The sequence below is a fragment of the Brachycentrus maculatus genome, unplaced genomic scaffold (genome assembly GCF_059751285.1).
Source record: "Brachycentrus maculatus isolate JH-2025_06_01 unplaced genomic scaffold, ASM5975128v1 h1tg000252l, whole genome shotgun sequence".
Taxonomy (NCBI): Eukaryota; Metazoa; Arthropoda; class Insecta; order Trichoptera; family Brachycentridae; genus Brachycentrus; species Brachycentrus maculatus.
The window spans coordinates 471,712-483,619 of NW_028281003.1; the positions used below are offsets into that span (position 1 = coordinate 471,712).

At 38.2% G+C, this 11,908-nt stretch overlaps 1 protein-coding gene across 1 annotated transcript; it reads left to right on the forward strand.

Annotated features, from left to right (window-relative positions):
- The first annotated feature begins 836 nt into the window (after positions 1 to 836).
- Positions 837 to 11,662, forward strand: LOC148306128 (GTP-binding protein 10 homolog). The gene is made up of 6 exons (XM_088265574.1): positions 837 to 1,117; positions 1,579 to 2,095; positions 2,977 to 3,081; positions 9,521 to 9,654; positions 10,100 to 10,223; positions 10,772 to 11,662. Exons 1-6 carry the CDS (start codon positions 1,079 to 1,081, stop codon positions 10,987 to 10,989), a joined length of 1,137 nt encoding a protein of 378 aa, XP_088121700.1. The 5' UTR covers positions 837 to 1,078; the 3' UTR covers positions 10,990 to 11,662.
- Positions 11,663 to 11,908: the final 246 nt, after the last annotated feature.

Below are 11,908 nucleotides of genomic sequence, written 5' to 3' on the forward strand. Positions count from 1 at the left end.
TCTTTTTTCTCTCAAGTTTTCTATCTTATACAATTTTATAATTTTTTCGTAAAAAAATCGTAAAAGACAATTAATTGGTGGATGCCTTTTATCATTACAATATTTTGAAATTCGGTAGAGCCGACATTTTTTACTAAAATCATAGAACTTATTAAAATTGTATAAACCTATGTCTTCAGCCAGGTGTAACAAATTAAGTATTTTGTAAATTACGAGTGTCTGCCTAGAATTTTCATTAACGCAATTCATGGAATTAAAGAATTTATAAACACAAATCTACCCCCTAACCGAATTCCAGGGAGGGCATTTTTGGCGTCAAAATAAGTCTGAAACCAGGTGGGACGGCGATATCGGTGTTTGCATAATTAAAAAAAACTAGAATGTCTTAAAACCGTTGCTAGATTACTGTTACCGACTTGGAAATAAAAAAAAAACAGAGTGGAAATTAAAATTGTGGATGTAAATAGCGCCATCTATCGGTAAGTAGGTTATTAAGCTGCACAATTTTCATTCAGCGCAAATTACATTTTTTTTAAATTGTATGATTACAAATGATAACAAAATGTGATGAAGGTTCATAAAATTAACTCAAAGAAGCAGTTATTACAATTTCTTCTCTTATTTTCTTTAAAATAATTAAAATTATTTCCTTTGGTTACTTATTTTCATCTTGTAAAACGACATCTATAGTTATCTTCGAACACAGACACATGTGCTGCTTTGAAAAATCATGTAACGTTATGCGCAAACGAAAATGCCTTTGGGGTATGAATGAGTAGACTTTATTATTTAGTAAATGCGATAAAGATGAAAAGGTTTCCTTCTTTATCATTCTCGAACTGTCATTTTGAGAGCAATAATAACATAACCTTTAAATCATTGCACAAGATTTGCCCGGTTTATAAAGTTGTCTCGTTTTAAACGTCGTGTATTTTTATCGAACGGATTATGTGAAACTCATCGAAATAAAAAAATGTTTCGGAGGCGATGACTCCAATTTATAAGTAGTTTATAACATGCCATTTATAATTTCACATGTGAATTTAGGTTATAAATTTAAGAATTTCATTTTGAAGTGATGGTTTTTCTAAGCAGAACGCTATGGGCTGGAAAAAGGGTGAGTACATCACGGTGAATCGATTTTATTTTTATCATTTTGAATGCAGTATCAACACGATGTGTGCTCAATACGATAAACGAATAAAGATTCTGGAGGCTAAGATGCTAATTGAAAGGGTCAAATTGAGTTTTTTTTTGTATTTGTGCGACTTTGTGCTGTAGCCTCTTGATTTCTTGATCTCTAAACATCCTAATTTTTACTGTGATCAGAGATCACCGTAAAAATTAGGATGTTTTTGATAAATGACGTGAGCAGGCGTTCTAGGGGCGGATTTATGGAGTTACAAATTCCAGTATGAAATCATTTTAACAGCTCTCCATTTATTATACCTGACGCAGTTCTGATTTAGCAGATTTAAATTTTAGTTAGAAAATCATACTTAGGAACGCTACATCAAAATATTGATGGGCCAGTATTCTCTTGTAAATATTTCATAATGAAAAGTAATATGCTCGCAGATGCGGGCGTACATGAAGGTGGGGTTCATGGACTCGCTGCGCCTGCACGTGGTGGGGGGTGACGGGGGCGCGGGCGCGCCGCGGGTGGGCGGGCGCGGCGGGCGCGGCGGGAGCGTGGTGTGCGTGGGCGCGCCGCACGCCTCGCTGTTCAGCATCAAGCGGCAGTACCGCGAGAGGTGCGTGCGCGCCGGGCACGGGCAGGACAGCTCGCAGCGCGCCATCCTCGGGCCGCCGGGCGCGGACGCGGTGCTGGAGGTGCCGCCGGGGCTGGCGCTGTGGCGCGAGGGCGTGCCGCTGGGCGAGGTGGCGCAGGAGGGGCAGCGCCTGCTGCTGGCCGCGGGCGGCGAGGGCGGCGGGCCCGCCAACGGCTGGACGGGCCGCGCGGGCGAGCGCTTCACGCTGCAGATGGAGCTGCGCCTCATCGCCGACGTGGGCCTGCTCGGCTTCCCCAACGCCGGCAAGAGCACCCTGCTGCGCGCAGTCTCCCGCGCCAAGCCCAAGGTCGCCGCCTACCCGTGTGAGTGCACCCTCCTCATCTCTATCCTCATATCAGTCTCTCGTCTTGTCGTTTTCTTTCCCTCTCCATCTTGGCACTTATTGTATAGAGCGCTAAACTGCGGAGAAAGTAAGGAAGACCTAGCGAACCTTTTATAGTATTGTAGTTTCACATTTACTTTTATAACTGACCAATACCATAATTAATATTATAGCATCATATTTGTATATACATAGTAGGTACTAGTTACCATTGTGAAGATTTCTTGTTAGTGAAAACACTCGGTGGTTTTTATTTTAATATCAATTTTTTTTTTAAATGGTTCAAATATTGATTAAATCATGAGCTTCGTTGAATTTCTTAGATATTTGATAAGATTATATGAAAGATGATTACATTACAAGAATATTCACTCTAGTTTTTAATATTCTATATAATCTTCTTCTTCATTATCCCTTATTATACAGCTTAAAAAAAATAATAATAACCCGCGAAGCTGTTTACTTTAGAGGCTTGTCGGGAGGTACGATGGTAAGAATAGGGATAATACTACTATTTCTCAAATTCATTTTGCAATAATCGGGAATCGAACATGCAATGCCAGTTTTGCAATTGAGCCTCTACATAACTTCTTCTTCTAAGCCTTATCCATACCCAATAGTACATAGTGCTCTGCATCGTAATGAAGGCAAGGTGATCACCCCTGCGCTTCAGAGAATTGTCCAAGGTAATATTGAATAAATATTAGAGTGTAAAATCACTAATATGTATTTTCACCCCTCTTGGGAATGGAATCCGGGACCTCCGAGACAGTAGTTAAACACGCTAACCATTACCCCACGGAGACGGACTACATAAGTACGCTATGACAACTTGATTTATACTGTTTTAAACCTTTGCAGTTACTACGATACGTCCTAACATCGGCACCATGCAGTTCCCCGACTTGAGGCAGATCACCGTGGCAGATCTCCCTGGGTTGGTGGAAGGAGCACATCTCAACATAGGTGTGTATCTCTGTACTACTACTACTACCTGACATCATCTTTTGTCCCCACAATACCCTTAAGGATAGGCAGTACATTTAATGATCCCCTTGAAGAAACGACAACCTAAATGAAATTTACAAAAATAAAAAAAATATTTTCTGGCATTTCTCATGTGTGTGATTATAATCCAGGATTCGGACCTCGCAAACTAATAAAAGAGTTTCTGCTCAATAAAAAGCTTCTTTTCATCTCACCAATAGATGTCTCTAGTGAAGTTCTAGTGATTCAAGAATAATGTTTCAAAATTGGTTCATATATATAGAACTTACTGGATTTAACCTCCGAGAATACCTCTAAGACATTTACAACATTTTGAGTGTGTCCAAATACTTGTTCACAAATCTGGATTATTTCCAAATACAGGAGTATTTTTTATATTATTTTTTGACATCTTATCAAAGATGAAGAAGAATAATTTCTTTTCATCTCTTCAATAGATGTCTCTAGTGAAGTTCTAGTGATTCAAGAACAATGTTTAAAAATTGGTTCATATATATAGAACTTCCAAGAATTTGAGCAGTGTGGTTGTCAATAATGGGTAGAATTGGTGAATGTTACACGTGTGTAAAGTGATCACTTAAACCAGCCTGTGAGGGTCGTCAGCCCCGTAAATGCCCAGACTTCTACTTCACCTTTGACCATATTCTTCTTCACCTTTGATAAGATGTCAAAAAAATAATACTAAATGAAATTAATTTTCTACCTTAAACCAATTCTTGCCTTCTTTTTTCTTATCTTTGGCCTTCTGTCCTCCACTGCTGGATATAGGCCTTTTCCGTCTATTGCAGCTTGCATCCAATTTCTACCTCCCACCACTTCCGACGCCTCTTTTGTTCTCCTAAGGTCTCCATCTCAGAATCATAGAGGTCCTGTCTTGTACCACGTCCCCCCCGTTGCCACTCGAGTCTTGCTACGCGATCCATGATATCCACTATCCTGGTTCTGTACCCAATTTTTTAATTTTTAATTTTATCTCTTAGGCTTAAAACAAGCACGGATCGCTATCTCTCTACGTTTCTGCGTTTCTTTTTGTCAAACTCTCTGCGTTTTTTTTTGTCAGGGCTATGATCTCTAGTGCATGATCTCTAGTGCTCACTCCTTTTTCAAATCAAAAAACTTGATTTTACAGGAGAATGTTTTTAAAGGTTAAAAATATAATACAATGTATTAAAAATAAATATCAAGCCACTTATTTAAATTTTTACTGTGCAACAGATCTTTTCAGGTAAAACCTGAAGGTTTTTTCTCCATTTGAAAAATATTAAGTATATTTAAAAAAATAATTAAACAATACCTTTTCTTCAAAAAGCTAAAAAGACACTTTCTGCCCTGTAGCGGGTAAATATTAAGTTGAAAATATGCCTCTTTTGCTGGGATAAAGTACATTTTCTGGGCATTCCGAAAACATGCACAACTGAAAATTGACGATTTTTGATTTATGACGTTCTTGAAAGGAGTGAGCGATGTATTCGCTGGCAGTATGCAGGATTCGTACATTTTTCTTTTTAGACAAGTCGGAATCTCTTTACTCCGTAGAAAGTGTTTGAGTTTATCAAAAGCCGCCCAACTCATTCCTAATCTTCCTCGCAGTGACCTTTAGGGAGACTTTAAGTAAACTTTAATAACATTATATCCCCATTAGATCCCTTAAGTTGAGATGATGTATCTAGCGTTTTTATACAAAAACTTTAATAAAGACTGAAAGATTTTGTTAATATCAGTTTTTTTTATTGTTGTACCTACCTTAGATAAATGAGAGCCATCTTTTTTTTTAAATCAAGAAAATCAAATAAATTTTTTAGTAATACATATTTTTAAAATAGTTTAAATTTTTAAATCAAATAACTTTCTTAATTCTTCTATTTAAGTTCTCATTTGTATTAGTATATTTTCAATATTAGAACTTGCCTTAATTGCCTTAAAAGTGAGTGCTGGAGGTCCTGGGCTCAATTCCTAGGAGGGGTGAAAATAAATATTAGTGATTTCACACTCTAATATTTATTTAATACCCCTGAACTTGTCCTGAAGCCCCAGAGTGATCACTTTGCCTTCATATAAGTAATGATCAAGATAACACTGCATCGATATGATGCAATGCCCTATGCACCATTGGGTGCAAATAAGGGTTAGAAGTATTTTAAAAATTCGAAAAATTTAATTCTGTATTTTGCAAAATAATAACTCGTTTATCTTTTAGCAACACAAGAATAATTGACAAAACTGTCACTATTTGGTTTGTATTGTAGCGCATCGGCAGCATATGTTGTACCTTATTATGTGCATAAACATAACAACACTCTCACAGGTATTTTGACAATCTAGCCAGACGAAAGTGAATTTAAAAGAAATCAAGTGAATTTAAATTTACTTCTTTTTCTTCTTCTTTTTCCATGTTCGCTCCCTAGGTGGAGCATATGGCCAACACGAGTCGTCTCCAAGTCACTCTGTCACGCGCCATCTCCTTGGCTTCCTCCCAGGTCAGTCCGGCGTCTCGAAGTTCCGCTGAGTATAGTCGGTGAATGGTCGTCAGCGGCCTTCCGGGGCGCCGGAATCCTCGGGGTTGGAAGAAGAGACATGAGGGGTTGATGCCCTCAGGTGGCATTCTAAGGACATGTCCCAACCATGTCCACCTTCTTCTCTTCAGGACTTCCAGTATGAGGGGCTGTTGAGTTCTTCTCCTCACATCGTCATTCCTGACGAAGTCATACCACTTTATACCCAGTATTCGCCTCAGGCATCTATTTTCAAAACTTGCTAGTTTCTTGCTTTGAGCTTTGGTGAGGTGCCACGACTCACATCCGTACAGCAACACTGTTAGGATGCAGGCGTTAAAGAGACGACACTTGGTTTTTGTCGAGTAAAGCAGTGAGTCCCAGACATTGCGCATTTTATTGAATATAGCTCCTGCCATTCCGAGCCGTACATTCAGTTCCTTCTGGACACTACCATCCTCCACCATGAGTGTTCCAAGGTATCTGAAGGTGTCGACTCGAACGAGCGCTCGTCCCTCACAAGTAAGATGTTGATCTCGGTCCGGACAGGCTGAGTTGCACATGACATTGGTCTTTTTGGCGTTCACTCTTAGGCCTAACCGAGCGGAGTTTATTTGGAGGGAGTCAATTATATCTTGCAGGGCTCCGATCGATGTATCTATTAGAACTGCATCGTCCGCATATTCTAAATCGCATAATTTCTGAGCAGGACTCACTGCAATTCCTCGATCCGGTGGAATTGACATTCGTAGGATGAAGTCAAACATGATGATGAAGAGAAATGGGGCTAGTACACAGCCTTGCTTCACCCCAGTAGAGACCTCAAATGGTTCACTGCACACATCATCTATTCTAACGCAGCATTCGCTGTTAGTGTGAAGCGCCCTGATAATGGCCACAATTTTGACAGGAACTCCATATGCTTCTATGATATTCCAAAGAGAAGACCTATGCGGGCTGTCGAAAGCTTTTTCGTAGTCTACAAAACAGAAATGGGCGCGCTCGATGCCGTAGGTTTAGTCTGAACTTGACCATAGCGTCAAGAGCACGTATTTTTCTTAGTAAGTGTCATTGCGTCGCGTCACAGTTCAAAAGTTATTTTTTAATGGTCTATTGAAAAACCAGGTAAGAACATATTTTTGAAGTAGTTATTGTTTTATTTGTTAATATAATAATAATATTTTGGCTGTTTGAAAAAAGGTTGCAGTTTTTTATAATTTTGAAGCACATTTTCAGGCATTGAAAGGTTTTGAATATATATCAGTGTGCCTCCCGGTTATTTTTTGTTGCGATTGGAAGATAAGAGTCTGTACAATATAACCATTATCAAATAAGCCGCCCTTAGCCATCAACAAACATGAAAGTGAAAGAACGACAGATATTATGGACAATTTAGATTGTGTCAATATTATATTTCTTCTGTTTAAGGTTCGTCTGGTGGATCAGGAATAAGAGTAGATCGTACAACAAAATGCAAGAGAAAACTTTCGCCAATTTTAAAGAAAAGTTTAAATCCTCTTGTTATCAAAGAAACAACTCGAAGCCAAAGTTTTCGTATATAAAATCTGAATTCAATCAGAAGAAAGATTCCTCGAGACGAAAGATAAATGGCTAGAGAAAACATTTGAAATACCGAGAGGTGAGCAGCGAAGATCGAGTCGACCATTAAAATTATTCAAAGAATTGAGCGAAAGAACTAAGAGAAGAAAAATGGCAGAGTTTCGTACTGCAGCAGGTGTTAATGCATGCTGCGCAGACCAAATTTCAAACTTCTGGAAAAAGAGACGCTTAAAAAGATACCAATACATATACTTAAACAAGTAATGAATTCTCCCATGCGAGCAACAAAGTTAAAGAGAGCGTATCTAAAGGTTCAAGAAAATCAGTTATCATTATTATCAGCTCTTTCCATGTTTGTGGAAACTGACCTTTCTTGTCGGCAATGTGAGATAATTAGAAGCTATATCCCAGGTAAAGCTCCCTACCAAATGCCTGCTAATGCCGGATAGCAGTCCGCCTAAAGAATTTTATCGAGTGACTGAAACATGCGATGAAGTTAATCTACGAGGTTTTCTAAATCATACTGTTGCCAGATTATTAATGTATTTGAAGGAGGTTATTTACAACTTAAATCAAGAAGAATGTGACACATTGATGCTGGTTTGCAAGTGGAGTTGCGATGGCTCACAACAGGCGCAATTTAAAGAATAAATGCAAAATGATGCCAATATTTTCCAAAGTAGCTTTGTGCCCCTTCCATTAGTTTGTGGTACAAATGAACAGAAATAATATGGCGAAACCCAACCCCATCTTCACCATGATATTGTCGTCCTATCACAATCGCTTTTATGAAACTAACTGTGGATATTATCCAAAAAGAAATAGAACACGCGGAAAACTCCTTACAAAATATTACATTTTTATTTGAAGATAAGTCGTATTCTGTAAAACACGTAGTGGCACTTACAATGGTAAATGCAAAAGTGTGTAATGCCACCACAAAAACAACATTTACCATGAGGTGCTACATTTGTGGTGCAACCTCTGAGGAGTTAAATGATTTAACCATAAAAAACGATGTTGATGTTGATGCACTTTATTTTTGACATCTCATCAAAGATGAAGAAGAATATGGAAGTCTGGGCATTTACGGGGATGACGACCGTCATAGGCTGGTTTAAGTGATCACTTTACACACGTGTAACATTCACCAATTCTACCCATTATTGACAACCACACTACTCAAATTCTTGGAAGTCCAGATTTTGTGAACAAGTATTTGGACACACTCAAAATGTTGTTGATGCACTTTCGTTCGGTTTGTCCATTTTGCACGCCAGGATTCGCCTGTTTGAATGTATATTGCACCTTTCATATAAACTTCCTGTGAAAAATGACAGCTAAGAACAGATGCTGATAAAATCATCGTTAAGGATAGGAAAAAAGAAATACAGGAAAAATTCAGACGAGAAACGGGTTTGATACATAGCTGGGTTTGGCAACACCGATGATGGTAATACCAGCCGAAAATTTTTCGCAAATCCAAAACAAGCTGCAGAAATTACTGGTATAGATTTTAATTTGATATATAAACTTAAAATCATCTCAGAAGTAATATCGAGAGGTCACAACAACACAACATCCATTCACACAAGTTTGCAGATTTTTGTATTGATACTGCTTGGTTGTAAATACACACGCCTATATTCATGGCATACTATGACCCCCATGATGCGCAAGATTCTTGTTCACGGTGCAACTGTAATAGAAAAGGTATTATTGCCAATTGGGTTTCTCTCAGAAGAAGCTGCCGAAGCGCGTAATAAGCATTTTAGGCTCTATAGGCAGAATTTTATAGAGAATCATGTGACCGTGACATGATAATAAGGCTATTACTAAGCTCAGACCCCCTTATCCCTTATTCCTGGCTCGAGACCTACTCCCAGAAAGAAGAGTTATTAATTCCAGCCGAGCCTCACTCGGACAACCTTGACTTCGATTCAGAGGATGTTCCGGAAGATCGAGAGAAAGAGCAGGATGATAAGAAACCCTGGTACTCGTCATCATCATAAATTTATGCATTTAAGTTTAGTTTTAAATAAAATAAAAATTTGAACTTCGAATCATAATTTTATAATATGTACAAAAATAAATATTTTAACTTTAAAATTATAGTTTTTCTTAAAGATATATGTCGCTTAACACTTTCTTAAGATTAAGTCAAATACAAAATCTATTCAGACTGACAAAATGAAAAGAAACACTTATGTCCTCCTAGATTCGCAAAATACTCGTTAGTGCGACGTTACATAGAAGACGTAACTAATCACTGAAATTACAATGTAGGTTGTTACGCACGAAACACTTGTTAGGAATACACCAGTAATGATAGGGTTGTGTTTCAGGAATGGGTCATCGCTTCTTGCGTCACGTGGAGAGAACCAAGCTACTCCTCATGTTGGTGGATATAAACGGATTCTCTCTCAGCGCAAAACACAAGCACCGAACCTGTCTGGAGAACATCTTACTGCTCAATAAGGTACCCGTCACCGCAGTATACATTGCACCCACTTGCCCACTCTCACTACCTCTCATAGAGCTCATGCAGCTCTCGACTATCTGTCATAGAGACAAAACACAAGCACCGAACCTGTCTGGAGAACATCTTACTGCTCAATAAGGTACCCGTCACCGCAGTATACATTGCACCCACTTACCCACTCTCACTACCTCTCATAGAGCTCATGCAGCTCTCGACTATCTGTCATAGAGACAAAACACAAGCACCGAACCTGTCTGGAGAACATCTTACTGCTCAATAAGGTACCCGTCACCGCAGTATACATTGCACCCACTTGCCCACTCTCACTACCTCTCATAGAGCTCATGCAGCTCTCGACTATCTGTCATAGAGACAAAAAGCACCCTATGTCCGTCAACTTGGAAACGTCCCATTATACTGTATTATGCGCCGTTATTTCTAGGAATTGGAGATGTACAACGAAGAGCTGCTGGCCAAACCGGCCATATTAGTAGTCAACAAGATGGATACTCCCGGAGCGGAGGAAAAGTTCGACGAACTTATGAAGATGTTACAGAATATTGATGGTATATTTTTTTCATTTAAATAACATTTTTCTTTCGGCGAGTGACTAAACTGACGAACTAAACTGTATCTTTTCTTGAATGTTTTCCGCAGATACTTTGTGGTACATTTTATAATATCTTTATAAAATCAATAGAATTTGTTTTCACCACTTTTTTTATTCGTATAATTCAATGATGATGACAATGTATTGTTGAAACCGGTAGGTTGAATTATATGAACAAAAAAAGTGGTGAAAACAAGGTCTATTAATTTTATAAAGATAAACTGTATCTGTTTTTAACTAAACCGTAGTTGTTTTTCATACCGAGGTATATTTTAGATAACTCAAAGAGGGGAAACTTAAAGGTAATATGGATATTTGGGCATTTACAAGGTGTATGACCTGTTCTTTACTGGTTGAAATGATCGATCGACTCGCATGCGGCTCGTTCCTCATCACATAGAATATACAAAAATAAAAGAAATAATGAAATTCAATTATGTGCAGGTTCTTAAACCTTTTTGATTTGTATGTATTTAATTTATAAAGAGTCCGTTCATATTGCAGGCATGCGGGACACCGTGGAGGAGAATATCTGGCCGCGGGAGCTGCTGCAGTTCGAGTCCATCGCGGCCATCTCGGCCAAGGACAGCGTGAAGGTGCAGGAGCTGAAGGAGCGCGTGCGGCTGGTCATGGACGAGGTGGCCGACAGGGAGCGCGCGGACTCCGACCTGAAGGGGGAGCTCGCCGACGCGCTGCGCGAGAGGGGGCCGCAAATCACCTAGACTTCTTCACACAATCACTCGGATTACTTCTAAACTCTGCAAAACTCGACTCGGTTCATTTCGCTCCGTATATTGGGATCTTAGATCGTGCGAAGACCATCCCGGAGACTTAATCTCAAACTTTGTCCGGTTCTCCTTGTGCAGTGAAACATTGTTACAGTGGTTAATGAAAATATCAATATTATTATATTTGAAAAGGAAACTATAACTTTGATAAAAAATATTAAAAACAATACAAGGTTTCCTCTCAACTAGTATGTAATATTAAAATTGTGTTGTAACTAAAATATAATATAATATTTACAATAAACAAATATAAATACATATAAAATTGAGTCAGTACATTATATAAAGATTTAAAAACAAACTATACGTACTTTCAAATTATAAGTATAGTACAACGCAGGACAAAAAAAATTACGAGTCCTCATAAAAAACTAAAATTGACATATAATATAATATAATGAATTATTCTTGATATTTAATCACTTTTTTTGTATTGTTAGACATATGTGATGACTATTCATTAATTCAAGGTTAAAATAAAAGATCTTACTCATGAATTGTACTTAGAAATTGCCATTATATATCAGGTATCAGATTACCCGAACCTTAGAGACCCATAACGGTTCATTTATGGTCGAGTGTTTGTTATGGAATAATAAAAGACATGTTATTTTTTAATTCATATTTAAGAAGTAGGTTCTTATCGCTTTATTTTAAATTAAGATATTTTACATTTAAACATATTTATAACATTTAAAAATATTTAATACTTAGTGAATTCGCCTTTATTTTTTATAACATGTAAAATTCGGAAATGTCCGCCTCCGTAGTGTAATGGTCAGCACGCTCGGCTACCGTTCTGGAGGTCCCGGGTTTGATTCCCAAGGGGGGTAAAATAAATATAAGTGATTTA

Bases quoted from the DNA above. Each gene is read 5' to 3' on its own strand.
- LOC148306128 (XM_088265574.1), top strand. From the start codon at position 1,079: ATGGTTTTTCTAAGCAGAACGCTATGGGCTGGAAAAAGG. The intron at 3,082-9,520 runs GTGTGTATCTCT...GTTGTGTTTCAG, and splicing joins AGGAGCACATCTCAACATAG to GAATGGGTCATCGCTTCTTG. The intron at 10,224-10,771 runs GTATATTTTTTT...TTCATATTGCAG, and splicing joins GATGTTACAGAATATTGATG to GCATGCGGGACACCGTGGAG.